The sequence below is a fragment of the Coenobita brevimanus genome, chromosome 52 (assembly GCF_032717465.1).
Source record: "Coenobita brevimanus isolate Jiangsu-jjx chromosome 52, ASM3271746v2, whole genome shotgun sequence".
Classification (NCBI taxonomy): Eukaryota; Metazoa; Arthropoda; class Malacostraca; order Decapoda; family Coenobitidae; genus Coenobita; species Coenobita brevimanus.
The window spans coordinates 9,147,034-9,172,629 of record NC_137005.1 but is presented as its reverse complement, the minus strand read 5'-3'; the positions used below and the strand labels follow the sequence as shown (position 1 = coordinate 9,172,629).

The 25,596-nt window shown below is 39.6% G+C and overlaps 1 protein-coding gene across 1 annotated transcript in view; it reads right to left on the bottom strand.

Annotated features, from left to right (window-relative positions):
- LOC145400452 (ATP-binding cassette sub-family C member 5-like) overlaps window positions 1–25,596 on the bottom strand; it is a 53,604-nt gene that overhangs the window by 8,176 nt on the left and 19,832 nt on the right. Inside the window, exons 12-25 of the mRNA XM_080272966.1 lie at window positions 21,410–21,540; window positions 20,403–20,520; window positions 19,340–19,536; window positions 18,126–18,275; window positions 15,391–15,517; window positions 12,905–13,056; window positions 8,629–8,762; window positions 7,881–8,071; window positions 7,441–7,587; window positions 7,170–7,299; window positions 5,764–5,917; window positions 3,068–3,196; window positions 2,834–2,925; window positions 1,666–1,850 (exon numbers count right to left, since the gene is read on the bottom strand). Of these exons, the coding sequence (XP_080129092.1) occupies window positions 1,666–1,850; window positions 2,834–2,925; window positions 3,068–3,196; window positions 5,764–5,917; window positions 7,170–7,299; window positions 7,441–7,587; window positions 7,881–8,071; window positions 8,629–8,762; window positions 12,905–13,056; window positions 15,391–15,517; window positions 18,126–18,275; window positions 19,340–19,536; window positions 20,403–20,520; window positions 21,410–21,540 (2,037 nt within the window). The remainder of the gene's footprint in view (window positions 1–1,665; window positions 1,851–2,833; window positions 2,926–3,067; window positions 3,197–5,763; window positions 5,918–7,169; window positions 7,300–7,440; window positions 7,588–7,880; window positions 8,072–8,628; window positions 8,763–12,904; window positions 13,057–15,390; window positions 15,518–18,125; window positions 18,276–19,339; window positions 19,537–20,402; window positions 20,521–21,409; window positions 21,541–25,596) is intronic.

Here is a 25,596-nt window from a genome sequence, read left to right as displayed (position 1 = left end):
CTCCAGTTGGGAAATTGGGAAACGATATCCACCTTTGAGCACGTAGAGCTTCTTTCACTGCGCTGGAAATCATCATAGGGGAAAGTGACGATAATAACAGGGAGGAAATTTTTCAGCAAGAAAAAGTAATCTGCCAAACTGAAAGTTGTCAGAAAATTACAGAAACAAGGTGGAGGATTATGAATTGAACTGGTAAGGTCTTCCTGCTGCTTCAAGTGTACAATGAAAGACACAAGTATCTTCCCAAAGTCTGACAAATATAGCATGGAAAAATTGAACCATTTGAAACATGCACTAGTAGAAACAGGGTTTTCATTGTATTTCTCCTGGTGTAAATTTTCCACAGACTGAACTGGGAAGATAGTTGTCTTTCATTGTACATCTACCGGTAAATCAATCAATCTAACAGTACTTGTGTTTTGTTTCTGCCAGATTAATCGTGATTTCAGACTATTCAGGGACTTTTTCACACCATATAGTCTGGATAATCGGGCTATCTCTGCACCTGTATTTTCTTTCGTATCGATTTTTGTATCATCGAGACAGATAGTTTCGTACTGTGGAATTTGTCCTATATTAATCGCTTTCGTACCATCGAAAATTCGTACTTCGGGTTTTCGTATTTCGAAGACTCACTGTATATACATATATATGTATATATATATTTATATATATAGACGTTATTAATATTTCACTAGCACATATAATAATGATTTGCAGGTTTTCCAAATTTACAGCACCAGCTGTTTGGAAAAATCTGTGATAGTCACAACTCGTTACAAGTTGATCCATTATACGATAATTCACTACAACGATAACAAAAAAGTTGCACCCCAAAATCCAATTTACAATGAATTTCCCGCTATACCAATAGTGCCATCGGAAAATTTCGTACAAAGCACCAGGCGCACGCAAGATGACCGTCGCTCGTCTCAGGCAAGATGGCAGCCCCAGCGTGCAGAGAATTGTTTTGGGTCAGTTGTGGTCCCGCAACCCCTTCAAAGCCATGTCTTTTCCACTCATTCACGTGTGTCCCCCTGCTATCGTCACCTCTCAGCCAAGCATCGTACTACAGTAGGCCTATACATCGTGTAGCACCAGGCCAACATTACGCAAGTGTGATTGTTGTGTTGTTGCAACAATTTACTGTATGTGAGTAATGCTGCCTGTGTTGGTGTGATAGTGTTTGTTTTGGTCTTGAGACAACTTAGATCAACACAGGAAGTGATTAAGGTGGGTTGTCATTTTTGTTTCAGTCTTGGGTAGGTGACTTTGGGAAGTTGAGCTGACGTAACCCCACTTTTATAATGTACTGTATTTCAATCTACCGATTAACGATAAACTCGTTATACATTAAGGTATGACCCGATGTAACCCCATCATATAACGAGTAGTGACTGTATTTTACAACACATTCCTAGTATATACAGTAACAAGGAGTTGTATAATTTCTTTTCTAACACAGCATACAAAGTTATAAATATCAATATGCAGTTTTTGCAAGATAATTATAGTGTTACTTCTAATTTTCTATCTGCATAATAAAACCTGAAGTGAATCTGGCCTCACAGGCAACTTTAAGTGAATAAGAAAAAGCCAAAACATCATCAGTTTTTTAATGAAACAACTTTAAGCAAAATAACTTTGAATGAGACTTGCTCCTACCTTGAGACAGTTACTGATTCTCTCAACTGATGTAAACCTGGCCTCAGTCTCAGCGCTGAGCCTCACAGTGTACTGAAAGATACCGCTAAGCTGGGCTGCATATGCCAGGGCCAACCCAGCAAAGGAGGCCTCCACTGACCCTCGCAGCACCAATGCCAGCAGTGCCGTACAGGATGACACTGACACTGAAAATATCCTTTTGTCATCATCATCACAACCAGCATCACTATGATCACTAACACCACCAACACTACCTCCACCTCCACCAACATTATTGTTATCAACCTAAACACACCATTTAATTATAAAGGTGATGGGAAGCATCTATAAACAAGAGAACTAAAGGCATATCTCACTTAATGACGTGGTTGACTGCCTGAAGTCGCATTATTGAGCAAATTATTGTTGTGAACCTGCTATAACATGAGTTTAAGAGGGAAATGCTGGCAGGTTACTTTAACTTTACCCAAGTCCAAAACCACAAGTTCATAACCACCTAAAATGTCACACACTGTACTAGCACTTTAATTCACTGAAGATGAGTATTAACTGTAAAATGTAACAGTGATAAATAAAGACACTTCAAGTAAAACGAAACAGGTAATGTGATGGTGAAGATAGCCAAGCTGCACTCCCACTTATTCTTAGCAATACCACAATGCCACTATTTTGTGTATATGCTGTACCTACTTTTACTTTACAGAGCCATACTCTTCCCTGCACCTTGCTGAAGTAAGGTACTGTCCACCACAGGGAACATTGGGTCACTGCATGGGCCAGACTGGCAGGAGCAATTGCTTGCATGCAGCCAGTGGGTCTGCTCAACCAGACAGACTGGTGTTGCTTTACTACTACTACTACTACAAATACTAGAGATTTTTTTTAAATCAGTTATCAAATTTTGCTTTTCTGAGTCATCACTAAAAAGAAAATTGAATACAGTATTGTTAAACAAAGAAATGCTAAAAAAAAATCAAAAACTCATACCAAAGATCACTAAATATGGAAAACCTGTATGGACAATGCCCAGTAAAGTGCAGTACACAGGTACTTGATCATTAAAAAAAAAAAAAAAAAAAAAAAAAAAAAAAAAGTCAGTTAATAATATCCTTACTTACTCCAAACATTACTGCTGATTTAAGCTACAGTCGCTTTACTGTTGACTTACATGCAAGAAGATCCAGCCTTACAGCCATCCATCGCATGGCACAGTTGAACAAATAGAAGGCACAGCTGTTTTCATCAAAAAGCACCGTAAACCTATAATACAGAAAATATGTTGAAAGTAACTTTGAACTACAGTACAATGAATTAACTAAATTCAATAAAAAACATCCTGAACATACTAGTACAGCATTGACTATCAAGACATATAAAATAATTAACAATCAGTATTACTTACTTTTTGGTAAAGAGGTTTTGTTTTCCATAAGCACTGATTGTGGCCAAGCCATTAACTGTGGTGCTGATGTGGCTGTACAGTGGTGATCTGGACACATTCTCTAGCCTCTTGAAGTCTCGAATACCTATCCTATATGTAAGAGAAAAATTGCACTGTTTGTTACATGTAAAATTGAATTTTCCAGCGTAACTTGCCTAGCCCTGGGCTCCTACGCTCCTTATGGGGCAACGTAGGATTGGAAGATGATGATGAAAAAAAAATAAAATATCATAAACAATATAACAATACAGTACAGGTAGCTCTCATTATATAACAGCATTGTGTTCCAAAATATAGGTCTCCCTCATTATCGACAGGGGTTACATTCCTATGGTGGCTGTCAATAAACAAAAACAATCATTACCAGTTTTCTAATGGCTGCCTTTACTGAATACTCTGTTTCATTTCATTCATCATCTAATCCAGTATTGCCTCATGAGGAATGCAGGAGCCCAGGGCTAGGCAAGTTGGTCCTGACATTTAACCCCTTCACTGTGGCTAGGTGGCAAAAGTGAGGCCCCTGTTGCGGCAATTCACCCCAAAAGTTCCCATTTTCTATTCAATAATTATTACATTAATACACGATACAAAAAATGAAAACTATATACATGCACAAGAAAGCTAAACCTTCTATTTATCTTTGAGCACTTCAGTGAATGTCTAGATGCTCTTATGTTGTCACAGAGATAAATGGAAGCGACATCATCTTAGGCATTTTTGTGCATTGCTGTAGCTGTCCGTTGTCCTCAATGACCCCCACAGACACCCCTCATCCTTCACTTCACCACCTTGCACCAATATAATCATCACTTAGGTTTGCAATATGGTCTACGTGTCGCCTACACTTCAGTATCATTATTTTACAGACATTATAAAAAAAACAGTATTATAATGAACTGTGAAAAACTAGTCAGTAATAGTAAATTATCGTAAACCCAATGAAATATACAGTATTTATATTGCTTACACCAGACACTTTCATTTTCCAAATATTTTATTCACTTACACTTACAATTAGTTTCTTTTACTTATTTACATTTTGTGAGTCACTTTTCTAGAAGTTGATGAGTGTGTGAATGTCATGGTAGCTGTCTCCCAGACATAAGCCAACCTGACACTCTGGGCACCATGTTGTCACTTTCCTTCGTACTTGTTCACGCCTGCTAGTGTTCATGTAGACATAGCAGGAAGCAAAAATGATGAACTAGCAACCACAAGCATGAATGCATGAATATACAAAGTTCTTGGAGCAGAATACAGGGTGCAACTTTTGAAATAGAATTGTGGATTTTAAAAGGAACGTTGCAATCTGTTGATAGGTCCAATCAGAAGGAACGTAGCAGTAATGGGGTTAAGATGACAGTGACCAGCCTCACTCATCCCTGAGTAGCATTATGTGAGCAATAAACCCCAACCACCCCTTCGATATAAAACCTGCATGGCTCAATCGGACTGGAGTGTCTTATTTGCCTACTAAACCACCAGGATTATAATTTGGTTATATGGTTCCCACCCAGCATAGTAAATGGTTTCCTGGTGCACAGGAAACAATTTGGCTTGTCACTCAGTGTAAAGTTACCTGTAGACGGAAGGAAGAGGAAAGGACAAAGGAATGAGAGACAGAAAAGGAGGGACGGAAAGAAGGAAGTAAGAGAGGAAAGGGCAGGCACCCAAGAGCACCACTACACTGAGTGAGTGGATGGTAAGCACCCTCACCAACCACTAATACTCTGTACTTATTCAATAATTCTTATGCAACCACTTGTATGCTATGGTAAAGTGATTTTATTTTTTTTATTTATTTTTTTTAATAACAAAACAGAGGAAGGAAAAACAAATGAGTGCAAAAAATAATCCATACACCACATTACTGGTGTCCTTGATTCACAAAATGTCTGTAACAGTTGGACTTGAACTGCTGTAAGTTGAAGTTTGGAGGGAAACAACTCAGAGGAAGCGAGTTCCAGAGAGATGCGGTTTGGGGAACGAAAGACTTCTGATAAGCAGAATTTCTGCAATATGGCTGAGTGACATTCCGGTCATGAGGACTGCCAAATGCCCGTGTAGCATGAGGGAAGGCATGGAGGGGTGGCACAATGGATGCAACTTCTTCTGAGCATTTGCCATAAAATGCTTTTCCTTTATACATGTCATTTCACCACAGGACCATCAATCTAAGCTGAAAGCAGGCAACTCATTACGTACATAACACAAAGGAGACAGGCTGGTGCCACCTGCATGCATTTTTACATAAATATTTTATCATTTTCCACAGAAAGAGTAATGGGCACAAAGAATATTTTGTCATTTCTTGAAAGTGGGACTTAGATGCACAGACTTAAATGAGTAGAACTGAAAGCAGGTGACTAGTGCGTTGGCGGGAAGTCGCTGCCAGTGACACCACGTGAAAAGAGTGGAACAAATTTTTTTGCCTTCCTTGAAAATAATTAATCAATAATTTCCAGGAATCAAAGAAAAAGAAAAAGAAAAATGTAGTCGACTTTGTTCTTAAAATCCTGTCAATAATGAAGGAGTACTGTTTTACAGTTGTTACCAACCATTCAGTGCTGTACGCCTAAACTGGCTTTATCAAAAAAAAAAAGAAGAAAAAAAAAAAAAGCTACAATAATGTTTATCATACAGAAACTATGACTTACCTGAACACATTGCGTACAAAGAAGAAAATAACAACAAGGAGCACCAAGATGGGTAGGAAGTGTGGGAACACCATACAAACAAACAGAAGTGCAGAAAGGATCATAAACACATTCTGAATAAACGTCTCCATGGTGAATGGCACACGTACGTCAACTGAAATCAAACAGAGGAAGCATATGAGGCACTCAAGAAATTCAGAAAGACAAGCACCAATATGTCATAAAATGATATTTTAGGGCAAAACTATAGGAAATGTACCTTTGTATCCTGCTATACGAGGTCTGTTCAGAAAGTATCCAACCTCAGGCTCTAAAAAAAAATAAACAGTTAACCTGTTGAACTAGGACACTAATCCCCCTAAGAGTAGGCCCTTTCCGACTTGACACATGTAGCCCAGCGTCCTTGCCACTGTCTGAAACATTTTTCAAAGTCGGTTTTCGGTATCTCCTGCAGGTGGTTCGTCACATTCGTAATGATCTCATCTATCGGATGAACATTGCTCAAGACAGGCTGGAGTGTGCAAATCACAATCCAGGCTTTCTGAAGACTGTTATCAATGGAGATGAGACTGAGGTATACTGGTCCAACCCAGAATCCAAAGAACAGTTATCCCAGTAGAAGCACACAGGGTCGCCTTGGCTAAAAAACGCCCGACAGGTCCACAGTAGGGTGAAATGCACTTGCACATTGACAGTTTTTTCAACAACAGTGGTGTTGTGCATCACAAATATGCACCAGAAGATTAGATTATCAACAAACATTACGACCTCGACATTATCCATCATCTTTGTGACGGAGTTCAGCAGAAGAGACCAGACCTTTAGAAAACGCAGCAAGTTAGATCCTGTACCATGACAACATCCCTGCCCATTCTTCCTAACTGATTTGGGAGCACAACATCCCACAGGTCCGGCAGGCTCCATACTCACCAGACATGGCTCCGTTCAATTTTGGTTATTCCCCAAGCTTAAAGCTCCGCCGAAGGGTTCCCGATTTAAGACGAGAGAAGAGATCATGACGTATGCAATGAAGCACCTGCAGGGGATACCAAAAACTGACTTTGGAAAATGTTTCCGGCAGTGGAGGGAATGCTGGGCAACGTGTGTCAAGTCTGAAGGGGCCTATTTTGAGGAGGATTAAATTTCTAGCTAAACAGGTTAGCTATTCATCTTTTTTAGTGCCTAAGGTTGGATACTTTCTGAACAGACCTTGTATATTATTGGTGTTTATCTGCCTCCATTTCTGAGCACCTCATATACAGTATGATTTGTTATCTGAACATACCAAAATAAACTAGTGTACTGCATAAATAAAGACAAAAGGTACTGTATTTGTATTGGGTAAGATCAGTAGTTCTGGAGTAAGTTAAATTCCTGTTATCAAATCCATATATACAGTGGAGTACCTTCATCCATGTCACGTGAGAAGATGTTGATAATTCTGCCAGATGGTGTTGTGTCAAAGAAGCTCATGGGGCTCCGGAACACTTTCAAAAACACCTGATCATGCATTCTACTGGATGCCATCAGAGTTGTCTGTAAAGTAATAAATCCAATTAGCTGGAATTAAAAAAAAAAAGTACCATCAACTTATATCTCATCACCAACATCATTCCAACCCCAACTCCCATTCCCAGCCACCCCTCACCTACCCACCAGAAAGAGAACATCAATTACCTTCATAAAAGCAAATGCTCTGATAAGTGACGTGGCGAGGATAACAATAATGAAGCATCCATACACAGTCTGATAGTACTGAAGATCTGGATTATCAGCAATATTATCACTGGTGACTGTTTCATTCCCAACTATCACTGTTGCATTCTGCAAAAAGAAAAAGATGCTGTTGATATCATTACCATCAAAGATGAATGCAAGTGTCAACATCATTACTACCCTATTTCTCACCAAACACGGACCAAGTATGTTTCCAAAAACACAGTATAGAAATTGTACTAAATGGTACGTTTAATGAAGAAAACTGTTGAAAGATCACAAAATATCACAAAAATTATACTATAGGCTACTATGGCCAACCCAGTATATGGATTCCTTAAGCAGAAGCATGCTGTCATTCTTATCTGAATTTAATCTGATTTGAACTATGATTAACTCACCCCACTGCCAGCGGACAGCCAGACTGAAAGCCACCATGAACTGAAAGCAGTGGATCCGACATTGAGGAGGAAAGTGAGGATAACAAGGGCACACACAAAGTACCCTCCAGCTGCCTGTATATAAAACTGGTACACTGACCATGGGATGTCCCCTTTTTCCATCTTCTCCTCTGTTACTAGCTGCCCACACACTGTAAATGTGAAAGCAACATCACTGTATATGATCAGATGTGTGTACATGGGACAGGGGGATGGATGAATGGATGGATGAGTGGGCAGATGGGCAGATGAATGCGTGGGTATTTGAGTGACCTCAATGGATGGATGGATAAGTGGGTAGAGGAGATAATGGATGGACAGGCAGCAAATTATTCATTATTAACTTCTTGAATCTGGGGGATACGCCATTTATTTTGTGTTAGATCCTACCTACCATCCTGTACAGTTTTTGTGTACAGTACCCAATTTTTTATTTCCCACTATAAATTTCCTGCTGTACTCTAAAGTTTTATATATATTCTAACATCTGATGATGGTGTTTTACAGAAGGGAAAGAAGTGTTTATGCCGTAATGTTATATGCTCTAGATAATATAACGGCTGCAGATAGCTTCTTTATATTTATCAGCAAACTACAAGGTTAGCTTAGGACAGTCTGCAGTAAAGATTATCTTTACAGTTTTAAATATTTGCATTTTGGAGGAGGGGAGACCTCACTTCCTCAAATTTCATGGGTCTGCTACATTTACCTCCATCAGACTTGTCTTCTTCATCACTGGCCAGATTTCTGTCTGAGGAATTGAGGTGCAAACTACTTCTGTCGCTGCCTGAGGACATAATGGAGTCTTGCCGGATACGCTGGATTTGTGGAGCTACCTTTTCACTGTAAAGCATCAACATTAATTTATTTAAATGCAGAAAATAAACACTGTACTGTACTGTAAAGTATTATGAAATAAATGTAAGTGTATTTTCTCTCAGTCAATGTCATCACTATCCCTCACTCAGGTTGTTGAGATATTTTAGCTATGGAACAACCTTAACTGTGGCAGGCTCTGCACTCAATGTATTTAGTTTCCTAAAAAACTGAGAAATCCACAAAACACATCATTTTCATCAATGAAAAAATCTGAAATCCCTACTCTGTTCGTTCACCAGTAAGCTGCGACTTACTTCAACTGAGGACGTTGCTCTGACTGCAATGTACCTCAACAGACAGTGGTTACAATTTATTTTCCCATGTTTTTATTTATGTGCTGCTCATTACAGTTAAAGTATACTACATATGGACTTGGAAATTTGCCCACCCATGTTTCTGTATTCCTTCTTCCATCATATACCTAAAAAAAGAATATCTGACAAAAACAACAAAATATACTGTAAAGGCATATATTTCTTTTTAAAAATTCATAAACTCTATGATTACCTACCTAATGAATGTCATATTCTTAACAATGCACCTCCCTTTAAAAAAAAAAAAAGAAAGAAAGAAAGACAAAAAAAAGAAATTTCAAACTGTGTGCTGTGTGGTGGATGTCAATGTGCACCTTTCTGCAATGAGTATAATCTCCCTCTACAAGATTTCTCATAGCATTTCACTTTAAAAAACAAAATTTTTTAACCCCTACGCTAAAGGATCTTTGTATGCAGGATGTGTTAGGAATGTAATGCTGCATGTTGGTGGGACCTGGACAGTAAAGGAGGAGGATATTCACAGGCTCATCCATACAGAAATGACAAGGATTAGGTGGATGTGCAGTGCATCCCTGAGTGCAAGGCCTGGGGGGCTAGATTCACGATGGAAGAGTTGAGAGGTGGGACGGGACTGGAGTGTACTGGTGTTGTGATGAGGAGAGGTAGATAGAGGTGGTTTGGGCATGTGGAGAGAAGCGTTATTAGGGGTGGGGTGGCCACTGGCTGACCAAGGCTGATGCATGCAACCATGCTGGAGCCTTCAAAAACGAAACAAACGTGCAGGCATTGTTTTGAGGCCAGCGCGCTCTCCTTACGGGCATTTTCCCAAAAAGAGCCTGTTTTCAAACCTTCATATCTGAAAAAGTATAGCAATTAGGGATACAAATTAAAAACTATATCACTCACCAACTCTTCGTCTTGCGAATGAAAGTATCCCCAGGTCTGCAGGTAGTCCCGTCAATAAGTAAGGATTGAGAAGAGAGGCATCTTCAGGGGGTGAAGGAGGGCTGTGTCCATGCAGCAGCACTTGGCTCCGACTTAGACTGTGGAAGCCTAACACCGGGCTAGTATTGGCAGCACCGAACGGACTGTCAGAGTGATGTGATTGTAACAATGACCATCCTTCCTTATGAACACTTTCACTTTTCTCACTCATATCCTCCACTTTCCATACTCACCACCATTGGTATAAATCTTTGCCCTGTACATGTGGCTCGTCACTGGTTTTCTGGCCATAACAGAGTGACACTATGCTCCGTAGGTGTGTAGGAGAACTGACGAAGATGCAATAAAAAGTGAAGAAATAAATATTTTCTTATTTTCCCATGACTGTCTACAAACTTTGCACTTTGTATTCACTTTGAGAGAAGACACTAGTTCAAACTTTGCACTTACTATTCACTTTGAGAGAAGACTTCAGCGATGATGCATTTTCCATAATAACTTTTCTGCAGGTTGCACACACTATGGCTGACTATAAGGTATACACTTGTACTTCTATTTATGCTTTTCTGTACTTTTTTCTGGCATGGTGATAATACTGAACTTACTACTTATGTTCTACAGCACTTTTCATATTTGCACTTCACATCACAATTATGATACATATCACATATTTTCCAAACTAATTTCAACAGCAAGAAAAAAAAGAAGTTCTACCCAAGAAAGTAATTTTCTACAGGTGTGCACTGGGTTTTCTTCCATTTTTGCTAGGGTGACTCAAGATATTTACAATCTTTACTTTACATATTATCTTTGCAAATTCATTATCACTTATGAAATAAAAAAAAACTCTTGCACATACTTATCCACCATTTACAATCTCCCATACACCTGTGCTTAGAACTCTTGTTCATGGTGGCTGCCAAAAAAGCAGGAGGGAGGAACAGAGGTGGGAGATGACAAAGGTGATGACTCACCTGATTCAGGGACTCCCTGGCGAGATACTGGCTGGTCACGCTGGCCACGTAGACCACGTGCGACCGTAGGTTGCTTTCTCCCCATATATGAAGGGCCAGGTTGTGGAGTAATGGCCCTTGAAGTGCTTGGTTGTGGTGATGAGGGTCATGGCAGGGAGAGACTGCGCCACACTTGTCACGGATGTGGTGGTGATATGCAGTAGCGGCGTGAATGGACTTGATGCCCGTCACTCTCACCACCATCTCCTTCAATTTTCAATGCTCCAGGATCATCCACCTCCTCCTCAGAGGTGAAGGCGTCCCTGTCATGAGATAGTCCCACCTTCTGAAGCACTGCGAGGGCCTTTTCAGACGTGTCAGAGCAGGAAGGGGATGGAGCATGTGACACATCAGTCTCTACGTGATAACTTCCCCCTTTTTCAGAAAAAGTTTGACCACTGTCAGATAAACTGGGCACAGTATCATCTAGAACATGCCCTATTGCACTATCACTTAGTCCTTTCTTTGTAGCCACCAGCAAAACTTTGGCAGTGGTGGATGATGCAAAAGGGCTGCCTGAGTGGAAGGGGGGGGGGATGGAATTGGATAAGGATGTTTCAGAAGACATCACTCCACATCTGGGCAAGTCACGGGACAGACTGAACCACGTGTGTGTGAGCTGCCGAGGGTCCCTCCCCACCCCTGGGTACCAAGATGAAATGGTGGCCGGTTCAAATGGGGGCAGGATGACAAATGCGGCTACACCCGCCACCCGGCGGACCCCAGCCATCCGAATTGATGAGGCATATGCCGCTTCCCAGCGGGTGGGAGTTAATATCTGGATAGTTTTTGTCCTTAGATTACTACTAGGATTCCCACAAAAGCCCCTACTGCTTCCTGATACTGCTAAAAACCCTAAGAACACCAAAAATTGTCTCATTTTATGAATGAAGGCAAAGATTTAATGGAAGATAGAGAGTGAGAGGAAGACTTTTTTTTTTTTTTTTTTTTTTTTTTTTTTTTCTGGGCAGGCAACAAGTTCATCAAAAGGCATCAGGGTTAACAGCAATAATATCAAGGATCCTGTGATATCAGGTGCACACACTGTAAGATTATCATGTCTGCTGATATACCCTCTATTATCAAAGATGAAATCACTCTTGTTGCTTTACAAAAATGAATCACTCTCTGTATCATACATTCATCACTGGACCAATTATCTGCCATAAACCTGTTAATACTGTATACAGTATGGTTGCTAGTGTGGTATGAATACAAAAATTTGGATGGAAATGGAGCCTTAAGGATGCTGTTGCTGATCAACCCCAGTCTGTCTGACAAAGCAGACCAATCAACCACAAGCTAACAACTACCCCTGCAGGACTGTTCCATGCAGTGAAGTGATGTTCTCTGGCTGATGGTGACCCATCACAGCAAGGCACAGGATAAAGTGTGATGGTCTGATTCCTGGATGGATGCCACATTTGTATCTCTCCCTATTAACAGAGGGCTCCACTTCAAACCATTCTTTGGTTACATGATTATTACCAGCACTGTAAATGGTTTCCTGGATTACATGAAACCATTAGGCTTGTCATCTAGTGCAGAGGCACCTGAAGTGGAAAGAAGAGTAATAAAATGTGACAAGAGAGAAAGGGAGAAGTATGAAAAGGGTAGGGCAGAAAATGAAACAGAATGATGAGGGTGAAGGAAGAAGTAGGCAGCACTACAAAAAGTGACTGGATCATTGTTGCCACAACCTTCCACCTTTTACTGTTAACTCCTGCACAGATCTTGCCCCAAAACACAATTGTTTGCCAGTAGTTAATGCAGTACAGTAGTTTGTCCCTCGCAATATCCAATTTCGTAAAGGGCATTCCCTATCCTAAAAACTGCATAGAATGTTTCACTGCACTAGACATAAAAACCTTACAGCTGAGGAGGTTGTTCATTCTTGACTGTGTCCATGTGAGTGTTGTACAGGGCTGCATACTCCTGACTCTGTTCCAGGAGGATTGCATGGGAAGCAGCACCAAGAATCCTTCCCTCATGAAGATACACCACCCGGTCACACTGGGGCAAGTACTGCAAGAGGTGGCAGGATACTATTACCTTCATGTCCAGATAATATGGCAACCCCCATTTATGTTTTACTGTTATACAATCATTTACTTAAAACAACCATCACATTTTAACTTTTTTTTTCTTAACATTTTTTTTACCCATATACAATCACTGTGATGCCCAATTTCTTGCTATAGTCGGAATCCCGGCCGTTTGCGGGTGAGGTGTGGCCAGCACCTGTGTACAGTGTTGCCACGTTTTCTATACCGTTATCTCTCTCTCTCTCTCTCTCTCTCTCTCTCTCTCTCTCTCCTGGAGGGAAATGAGCCACCCTGAGTACTTTTGATTCTTTTATAAGTTATTTATAATTGTGCTTTCATTTGTTAATTTGGTTTTGTTATATTTAGTAGTAGATGGAGTGTCAAAGTTACTGTCTGCTGAGAGGTTTGTTACGTTACTGATTCATACACCCCGACGTAGTGGGGTGTGTGTGTAGGTGTGGGTGGGAGTGTGGATGTGGGTTTGTTGGGGTGGTGGTCCAGGGGAGGGGAAGAAGTGAAGGGGATTTGACATGAGACACCCAGGTGGGATTAAGACGGGAGGGAAGGGGAAGGGGGGGCTGGATTCACCTACCACGTGGTCAGTATTAGAAGAGAGAGAGAGAGAGAGAGAGAGAGAGAGAGAGAGAGAGAGAGAGAGAAATTACGTGTATAGATATATGTGCATCAATAGGAACAATGTATATCAGTGTGTGCAGTATGTACAAAGGAACAAATGAATACAAAGAAGGCAGTGACAGATTCTCTCTCTCTCTCTCTCTCTCTCTCTCTCCTGGGTGTGTAAGTATTGCCACTCACAAGAATTACATGAATTATTTCTTTTACTTTGGATATTGGCTTATTTCTTCTTTTTTCAGGCTCATTATCTTATATCCATAACTGTGATATTATTACCCACCCTAAAACTACGCTAAAAACCATTAAAAGTGACTACAATATCTTTTAGCAACACTGTACAATATGTATGCCATGCTTCTGTGTTACTGTATAAATATTTTATGCATAATAAGATTACTGTTGATTCATCCATCAAAATACACAAGTGTAAGTTTTATTCATCTGAATTTATCGAATTTGTGATGCCTTGTACATAAATAGCTTCCGTTTCACATCGCAAGTTGAGGAAACGTGGCACCATTGTAAACAGGTGCGAGCCACACCACAGGCGCTTACGGGCGCAAGGCCGACTATATACACTTTTTATTTTCTAACTTACATAATTGCTACAATGCTAAATTAGTTATACAATCAGTTTTCAAAACACATCCTAGTCATAAAACAAGGGTGAGCTATGCAGTACATTCAATGTACAACATGGCCTTATTTTACAGTAACAATGCATTTGAAAAAAAATCCATCAAATAACAATTTATCATGCTGAGCCAATTATAATATGGGTTGAATGGGAATATGTTTTTGGCCAAGGGTCACCCACCCAACAATGTCCACAAAACAAGCCTCACCTAAACTGGTTATGTCACTCCACTTCCCTTGCTGCTTACCACCAAAAATAAGTCTCAAAACAAGTTCTCCACTAACCTAAGCTGGTAGCTATTTCGCATCACTGCACTTCATTTGTTGCACAATCTCCAACACCACACTTTTGTTCCATCACTGACACAAATACACCCGACAGTGAAAAGTTCAAAGGCCATCTTGAAACAAATAAATGATTATAAGCTTGCCTGTCAGCAATCATATAAGCAAAAATAGCTACTGAACATCAACCAGAGAGGCTTCGTATGGGATCATAATGATCATATAAACAAAAATACTATTGCATATTGAGAAAAGGTCCTAACTTTTTCGTCACTCTATAGGCGATTCATCACTTATCAGTTCATCAATTAATGAGGACCTGCTGTATATACTTTTTTTTTTTTAAATCTCCAAGTGATTTTATTCATTTTGAGGGAGGCTTTTTCAAGGAAAAAAGTCAGATACAGCCTTTATTAACCCTCCATTATGAAAGGCCTTCCCTATGTAAAAGAAAATAATCTCTAGTTAATAGTATGTCACCAGACTGGACTGAATAGGTTAAAAACATCTCTCCCATCTGGCTTAATGAACATAAAATGACTTGAAAACTACAGCACTTGTTAATATTCCAGGTACAGTACAGGTACATGTCTACCTTATATCTCTACCAAATTCTTTCTCCCTCTCAACTTTACCAAAACTTAACCTAGACTACAAAATGTTGGGTTTTAGATACTGGACCGACTAGAGAGAAATAAAAGTCTTTAATCTTTCTGGTACACTGTATACCAAGCACTGTCCAATAAATTCCATTTACCTGGAGCTGGTGTGTGACAAATATGACAGTCTTGTCCCGCAGTGCCCCTTTTATTACCCACTGGAAGATGTGATTACCAACATGAGCATCCACTGCACTCAAAGGGTCATCTAGCAGATACAGGTCTCTGTTGGATGAACCACAGTAACAGTGTAGTTTTGGATGTTTTATCAGCATGCATTAAAATATTAAACTTTCCTTGTTATTCATTTGCAGTATTCATTCGTTTAACATTCTGCCTGTTCACTCACACATGTATGGCAAAATGGGGCTATCTGCCTGCTTTAACTGAACTCAGGGTATTGAATTACTGTACTGGAGTTACTGGCAGAAGATGATGGTTCCTAAAATGTCATAATTTTACAACACTTACATTTTAAAAAATAACAACATATTTACACTTTCAGATTCATGTACTTTTCAATAATGTTTTATGTCAATATGCGTACTCCACCTTATATCATTGGGTTTGCCCTCCCGAGACCAATGTTCTATTACAGCTGTGGTTCTGATGTTCACAGTGAAGGGTAACCACTGAGTACAGGTACTCAAATTCTGCAGTTGTCTCTACATTACTTTCCTTTTTATTCAATACTGTACAGCAGATTAACTATTGTTACAATAGGTTAGTAAGATGAATAAGAACAGTACAATACATTACACAGGACTAAAGCTCAGGTTACAAGGCTGTTATATGTTAATAGTTGTCCAGTTAGTTTATCAGTACAAAATGTTATTTAACATCATATAATGCCTAGGACTTGAATGATGAGCGAATCATAATATTTTTTACTGAAGATACTGCTAAAAGTTCTTACACTTTCATGCTTTCTCTTTCCTTGTTTCAGGATCCTACCTCAACTTACTCTGAGGAGGGGAAAAGAACAATGACAATGTTGAAGACTATCTATCTATCTATCTATAGCCCGACGCCCTAATCCCGCAAAGGGTGGCCGCAGGTGTTGAAGACGATGATGATAATGTTTACGTTACCAAACATGTCTGCAACAAAAGTGTCAACAGACCCCTATGTTGCCATTCACTACTAGTACATTTGAAAAAGTTACTTCAAGTTAACACTTTAGTTATTTCAGATCAATGGCACTGACATATTCACATCAAAATGTAAGCTCACAACTAAGCTCTAAATACAGTAAAGCCCCAAGTTTCACTTCAAACTGGTTGCATGAAAAGTACTGCAAACCATGAAACTGCTAAAGCTGGGGCACTGATCCTATAGGAAATAGGCTAACTGGTTCCAAATCCCATGCCAACTCCCCCCAAAACCCATTTTTGCAATGTAAGATTTATTGATCACACCTGAAAAGAAACTAGCATTAATTCAAAGTACATAATAGGCTTTGCAGTGAAATAGAGTTTGGAAGTGTTTGTAAGAAATGGAATCTAAAGGTGAATGTAGGGAAGAGTAAAGTTATGGTCTTTGAGAGAGGTGGAAGTCACTGAATGTACAGTGAGGCTGGATGAGGAGGAAATAGAAAATGTGAGTGCATTTAAGGGCTGCTTGGGTAGTGTGATGAGTAAGGATGGAAGTTTAGAGGGTGTTGAAAGGGTACAGCAGGGAAGAAGGGTTGTTGGTTCTTTGAAAGCAGTGATAAGGAACAGGGAAGTGAGCATGGAAGTAAAAAAAGGCACTGCATGACAGTATTGTGATACCAACTCTAACATATGGAAGTGAAGTTTGGGCCTTGTTGGAAGGATAACAAGTCAAGAGTAAGAGCAGTGGAAATGAGTTATTTGAGAGCAACATGTGGAGTAACATGGAGAGACAGACTAACAAATGAGGACGTGAAGGAGCAGTATAGTGTGGATGTGATAGAAAGCATTAGGAGAAATACACTGAGGTGGTTTGGCCATGTGAAGAGGATGGAGATGAGAGACTAACAAGGAGAGTGCACATGAGCGAGGTGGAGGGGGGGAGAGGGAGAGGGAGACCAAGGATGAGATGGAGGGATGGAGTGGAGAGGTATATGAGAGAGGGGGGTGTGAGCTGGGGGCAAGACAGTGAAATGGCACTGGACAGGACGACATGGAAGCGATGTGTTTGCGGCCACCCCTTACGGGATTGAGGCACCTGGAAATAGACAGAGGCAGACAGACATAATAGGCAAGGAAATTCACTTGGAAGGTTGGAGTGAGGTGCTTAATGGAAGGGATGGGAGTGTAATTTCTGAGGCAGGTGGTGAGGCTACTGTGCCCTGCCACTTCTGGCACCTCCACTCTCCTCTGCCTCTCCTGCCTTCACCTCTCCACACAACATATCCATCCTGTGCTGCATCTTTTCTGCAGCAATGGCGGCAAACAAGTGACAATCGCTTTCCATGCAAGCGGTTTGTTTATGTTTTCTCGCTGCAAATGGAGGGGTTTTTGCGCGCAACCTGATGTTCGGGAATATTTGCAGGCCACCACTAACCATGAAACCTCAAACGAAGATACCTTTAAACTTGGGGCTTTACTGCATTTACACTGATAAGCACTCTAACCACGGTGAGAATGTAATGGTTCATATCTGAGGGATGGGTTGGAATTTACTGCTCACATAATGCCGCTCAGGATGAGTAAGAACAGTCACCTTCACCTTAAATATCAAGAATCATTAGCCTAGTCACAGTCTCCTACACATTTGATGGGGCAAAAAAGGATAGATGGATGGTTATTGTGAGGTTAGTATAAGGTTGGTGCATCATGTATACAGTAGTAGGGGATGTTAGGTCTACCTGTTAGCATATACAGCTCGAGCCAAGGAGAGCCGCTGCTTCTGTCCACCTGACAAGTTGATGCCTCGCTCACCTATCTCCGTCAAGTCACCTGCAGGCATGGCTTCAATGTCTTGACTAAGGCTGCATGCATTAATAACTCTGTAATATCTGTAAACAAGCATTATGTGCAGCTGCTGGTGCAACATAATAAACTATAATGGACATACAAAATGCTGACATACATTCAGTAAATATTCACAGTACAGTACAGGACACATAAAACATGATAAAGGACATTTAAAAAAGAATTAACTATAAACATAAAACATACTTCTACAGGAACAAACTAGCCTCTCACACAGTAGGATGTCAAGGATGCACATAAGAGAAAACAGCAACAAGCCAGAACAGTACCGTACCAACTATAATATGAGTGTAAATAACCCTCACTCTCATCTTAAATGTCGGGACCAACTGCCTACCCCCGGGCTCCTACGCTCCTCCTGGGGCAATGTAGGATTGGATGATGGATGGATGGATGAAGTAACTCACACCATACACAGTGTCAAAGTGGTCTGTGCAACCATTAGCTCTCGTATAGCAGCCAATATGAAAAACAATAATTGTATAGTATCTTATATCTTAATATCTTAATCAGTATAATGTGTAACAGGATCAACATCACAGAACTAATCACATGAAAATACTGAACTGAACCACACAGCAATTATAGCTGCTGCAAATACTAGATATTAAAATGTAATAAATTCTATTTTCTTAACCCCTTCAATATACGAGGTCTCTTCAAAACTGAATAAAGCTGCCTAGTAGTACGAAAGATAGGACAAAAAATGATGTTATACTGCTGACAGGGATAAAGAAAACTGTTTGTAATAGTGTGGCAGACACAGACCTGTGGGACTGAACCAAAAACTTTGAAGTGAATGAATATATAAAAATATATATCATATAAAAAGACACTCTGAGAGGTGGAGATCAAGATAAAGACAGAGACTGGAGAAGAAGCACCTCATGGGGAACATGGATCAGAATTTATTTGATACTCTATATGTGACAACTCCCTGTCACAGGCAAAATTTTGAATAAATAGTGGGTCATTTCTGTACAACTGCTGTTACTCCTTCATGCTGTTACAACCCAATGTTTCTTCCAGGGCTATGGAGACTGAGATACAGAATCTATATACGTTTCTCAAAAAATATAACACTTACCTCTTTGCATCAAAGGGTTCATCCATGATTATATTTTCTCTGAGTGAGTCATTAAGGACCCATGCCTGCTGGCCCACATACGCACAGTCACCTGCCACCAACACCTGTCCTGTCTGGAGTCGCATGTGGCCGAGGATGGCACTTATAAATGATGACTTCCCTGCCCCTACACTGCCACACACTCCAATCAGTTCACCCTGGGTCCGAGCAGAAGAAAGGTACATTTAAAACTTAGGCTACTATACTCAGCACTGTATTGTATTCTACATGGTTCTAGACATACCATATCGCATCTTCTTCAGCAATATACATTACACATTGCACTTCAATATCCTCAGTATGCAACTGATGTAACTATTTAAATATTTATAAAACTATATGTAACTATGTAAATATTTACAACACTACAGTAAGACCTCACTATAATGGACTAATTGGGGCCCAAACCATTCCGAACAATGCAAAATTCTGATAAAAGCGACATCCAGACTTCCCCCTGCTAAACCCAGACTTTTTCCGATATATCAGACATTAGTCCGGATCGCATGAATGGTTTTTAACCTGTTCTGACTACCACTGCAATACTATACTGTGTTATAACTTCACTACATTAATCAAATGGTATAATATATATAATCATATTGTACTGTACACTGATAAACATGTCTTTTATTTACCTTATTGTAGTGAACATAGACGAAGTGGTCAGGCAGTCCGGACTGCTTCTGGCTTTATCGGACTTTTTCTGATATATAGGAATTTAGTCCACTAGCTCCGCGAGTCCGATAAAAGCGAATTCCGGTCTATTGAAGTCCGTTATATCAAGGTTTTACTGTACATATACAGTATAACACAAGAACATTTTCTGGCTGAGGGGGAGGTGTTACAAAGCCTCCAATGTCAATTGGAGTGCGGAACTCACTCTCATCTAAATAAAAATTCTGGCATTAGTTAGAGGAGAATGCTTGAGCATTTCTGACCATATCTTACATGATACCTACTATCTTGGCACAGATCCAGTACTGTATTTAGTAAAAAGGACAGGACAGTATTTGTTACTTACTGTTTTAACAGTGAGGCTGAGATCATGAAGGACATTGACATGCTGCAGGTCTGGTGCTAACAGCAGCAACTGATCAGCTGGAGACACTCCATCCTTCTTAGTATTCTTCTTGGACTTGCTGAGTATGCAAAACAAAAACTGTAACTGACATGTAGTGGAGGTGGTGCTGGAGTTAGCTTTGTGGCAAAGGTAAGGAGTGGTTAGAAGTTCAGGAAGGTGCTGCCTCTCCTATTACTGGGAGGGCTCTCTCTCTATGCTAAGGGGTTCTTCTATGCAGAGTATGTTAGGAGTGTAATGTTTTACAGTAATGAGACCTGGGCAATAAAGAAGATATTTGTAGGCTCAAACAAAAAGAGATGATAATGACTAGATAGATGTGTTGAGAATCTTTGAATGACAGGCCTGGAAGAGTTAAAACTGCAAATGAAGAGTTACAAGGAAGGATAGGACTTGAATGTATGAGTGTTGTAATGAGAAGGGATAGACTGTGGTGGTTTGGGCATGTGGAGATGATGATGGATGACAATTGGGTGCAGTGGGTAAGAGATGTGACTGTTGAGGGAAGGGATGCAAGTGGCAGACTAAAAATGACATGGGATGTCCCTCAGAGATAAAGAACAGAAAAGAGAGGCTGTCAGAGATCAAGCAATGTGGAGAGCTGCCATTAGGTGACCAATACTGACACATGCAAGCATGCTGAAGCCTTTATATGGAGGGAATGTAACAAAAATTCAATGATGGTAGTCATCTAATTTTACTTTCATTAACCAATAAACTCTGTTAGTAATGGTACAGTCACAGACAAATGTCTGCTTGATATTTTACCTCTCCTGCTTCTCACTTTCCTCTGCTACCTTAAATTCCTAAGCTGAGAAAGGCTTGGTATGCTTCTGATATGACAAATCAGAGAGGAAAGTGGTAGACATGCCCAAAATATGAAGTAGATGCAGTGGAACAGTAGGCTTAGCAGCCACCGAATTGAAACATTCCAACTCCAAAAATCCTACCGCTGCTTTTGTGATGGCTTGTTTAATGTAACAGCATTCCAAGCCAAAGCTGCATCCTTCAGTGCAACAGCCACACCAGGTTCTTGTGGTGTTCCTCGGTAGGGCATCACCTCCTCCATCACCAGCACACTCTGGCAAAACACACACACACACCAAGGGTTGTAATTTTGTCCTCCTTCGTTGATGAGAATATATATACAAATGCTAACCTGTGCTCACATATCACTTACTTTAACCAAACTGTCATTATATATTAAAGAAACCTTGGACTTGTTAATTTTAACTGGTGCTACTTGATAATAATACAGTATATTAAACACATGTTATCAGTATAATTTGAATAGAAGCTGATATCAGAAGTTTAAAATCTCAAGAACTATGGCAAGTTTACATATACTTCACACATGACTACTGAATTCAAAGATATATTAAGCAATTACTGGTATGAAAACTTAAACAAAGGTATGAATATCATAAATATTCCATTAAAATGATCAATGAGCAATTAACTGTATAGTACTGCTTTAAATCTGTAAACATGCAAGTCAATTAGATTGGTGCATATAAGTATACATTATAGCTTTATAAAAAAAAGGAAAAAAAAATACTGTAAACAATGATATACCAAAGACCTGTTCAAAAAGTATCCACACTGACACAACTGTTAAGTATATACAGCGTATTATTATTATTATTTTTTTTTTGCCCATTCAGTCCGAAGATGTAATTTGCAGTTTATTCTTGCCATCACCAGACAAATGTACTTAGTTTATGAAAAATCCCTATAGTAGGTAAGAAATTAACAAAAGGTCATATCTGATTCTTACAATTTGAAGTCTTTCTTAGGTTGAAAAATCTGTCTGGTACTGTACTTGCAACAATGAAAAAAAAATGCATTATCAGACTGAAGTAGTTGAAAGCCATCACATACTTGTTATTGAAAAACTGACCTCTTAGGGTGTGGCTGAATTAGGGAAACATAAACAGCGACAAAGAGGCAAAAACTAGGTGTGCAGAAACTGATATGTATTGTTCAGTAATATCTGAGATTGTAAAAATCATGGAATATAATATGCAGCATATGGGTTTACCTATGTAGCATAAACTTACGCACAGTATTTATGCAATACTGGTGATCCCTTATACAGTACTATAGTTATTGCCCTCCCTGGCTGGAAGACTGCAGTAGAAGGGCAACCTCAATGTGCAGTCCCCCCAAGTTCACATACAGATGGGTCTGGTCCAAAACAACAGTAGCAATAACAACAAAAACCCTATGCAAAGAATATCACTCACATACAATAACTTTTTGAAACATGGGAAACTATATTCAGCACAATTCACCCTAACAAGTAAGCCTGTGACATTAGAATAAACACATCATCTGAACATTCTTTAAACAGCTCTTGTATGTGGTATAGGCACTGTGGTCCTCATTATATGATATGGCTGTGTTCCTAAACATCAAAACATTAAACTGAAGGGAAATTGGCAACTCAACTTTAAAATGGCAATGTAACTTTAATGAGCAAATATCTGAAATTTCCAATTGACTGAACACCAATAAAGAACATTTAAAAAGGCAACTTATAATGACAAATCACGCAACTCACATTTTACATTGCATGGATTAAAACACATACAAAAATTAAGTCTCTGATACCAAATACTGAAGTGCCTACAAAAAAAGGTCATATAATAAACTACACAATACTGTATTTTATTTCTGAAAAGACCTTCATGCCTCCCAAAACAAATCCTTAGTGACATGCAAATTCTACTAACAAACTACCGTAAGGTGTACAGTGCTGTTCTGTTTCAAAACTACAGTATGCCTGGACTAGAATGGCCCAAGATTCATGCAAACTATCCCACACAACAACTACTGTGCTAGGAACAAGAGCTACTACAAGCTAATACTGATTAAATTTTTACACCAGAATTCAAAACACACACACACACACACACACACACACACACACACACACACACACACACACACACACACACACCTATATATGTACAGCACAGGTTTTTACATTTACAATATTTAGTTTAGGGTTATAAATAATACTCTAAAGAACTGTAATTTATGCTGAATACAATAACAGATGTATCCAACTACCCAACTGCAAAGTCAGCTCCATTAACAACTGTTTAAGCATAGTCTTCATGACTGTTCATAACAAACAAAATTTATCACCAACAGCTGTAAACTACAGTGATTAGTTTTCACCTGATGGCACTGGATCACTCCCACAACCTGAATACCAAAATGTGGTTGCAATACACTTGATAACCCATTCAACATGTGAGCACTCAACTGTGACATTGTTGCATGGAAACCTGTAGTGGTGTGAAATAGACGTGGCTGAATCCAGACTTACAGTACCACTGTGATAATTCATGAGCAACTATCACATATATTATAAACTTAGTATCTGCCACAACAATTCTGCAATAAAGCAACATATGCAGTAATTACACACTATATATACTGGTAGGGTGATCCCTTGGTTATCATGCATAACTGGTACCAAACATGGTGTGTGATAATGGAATTGCATGATAAAAAAGGACAGAACCTACGGGATTTATTTCAACTGGTACCAGGCATCCCAGATTCATGCCCAAATTTTCCCCTTTATGACACATTTAATATATACATACTGTTATGGCATGTACAGTACAGTATCAGAAACATACATAGGCATGGTTAGCATAATAGAAAGTGATAAAAAGGACATGAAAAACACATACCACTGAGAGACCTGAGATGGGCTTGGGGTAAGGGTTTCTGAGGCTAGGGGTGGAGAGTTAGTAGGCTCCATCACCTGAGATTAACTCCTTGAGCAGGACCCTAGCTCTGAATTTCTCAAAACCATTAGAAACCACAAACAATGCACCAACATTTTCAGTAGAAACCAACTCAGGTGCATGATAATGATATTTCTGAGCCAAAAAATATGCATAAGAATGGCAAGAGTGCAGATTTTCATCATGCAGTGATAACAAAAACCACTATAACCAAGCATGTAATAACCAAGGGATAACTGTACTTTCTAACGCATTAACTGTTGTTGTGATGACAAATTATACAGTGCAATCCGCATAAGGTACCAGTTTTCCAATAGAATTTTGAAAGAGTCAGTGTACTAAATACATACATACATATATATATATATATATATATATATATATATATATATATATATACATATATATATATACATATATATATATATATATATATATATATATATATATCTATATATATATATATATATATATATGTGAATAAGCGAGCACACGCATAATTTGGGAATATTGTACCCTGAAGCTCCAGCTTTATGGGAATTCTGTGTTACAGGGCCATATGTTTACATGTTAAAGAGTTTCACAGTATCTAAGCCAGCCCCAAGGTCAAACTTTCAAGAAATTTTCATTTTTTATTTTTTCTTCCAGGACATTTACTTACCTAATAAAGACTTCATTACATACAAACACTGGAGGATTCCTCACATTGAATGGAAGAGGTTGTGGGCTTGCTGGGGGGAAGTGGACTGGGGTTCTGAGGCAGGGCAGGACTTGACTGGTCCCCAGCATGGTCACCCTGTCGTGCTGGTTCCATTGAGTCCTCTTCTGAGGGAGATGATGAGTCCTGTAAGTCATGATGCCTCTGTAACCAGTCTTCTGCTTCCTGTACAACTTCCTCAAAGTCAATAGAAACATCAGACATAGCATCTTCTTCTGGTTGTTGTTGCTCTTGAATCTCTCGAAGAGGAGTGTAGTGAGTGAGGAGAGTCTGGTGGTGTCGGCGAATTTTCTCATGCCGGAGGTCTTCATAGGCTCGCATTGCATGCAACAGTGTCCAGGGTTTCAGTCTTGCATACCTCATCACTTTCATATACCAGGATGGCTTCCTTGAGCACTTTTGCACCAACCAACATGTTGTTGATACGAGCCACTGATGTAACTGGTGTGGTGGCTGGTGCTTCTGTGTGATCTTCCTGGTCCTCTGCCTCTCGATGTTCCCAGTCTAACTCATCAATTTGTTGCAAGGCTTCCTCTGGTATGGCATTATCCTCAACTACCTTCACCAATTCTTGTTCTTGCACCCCCTGACAACCAGGCACAGCTCGGAACGCTCTCAATGCTTCCTTCCGTACTGCCTCCACTGACTGCGC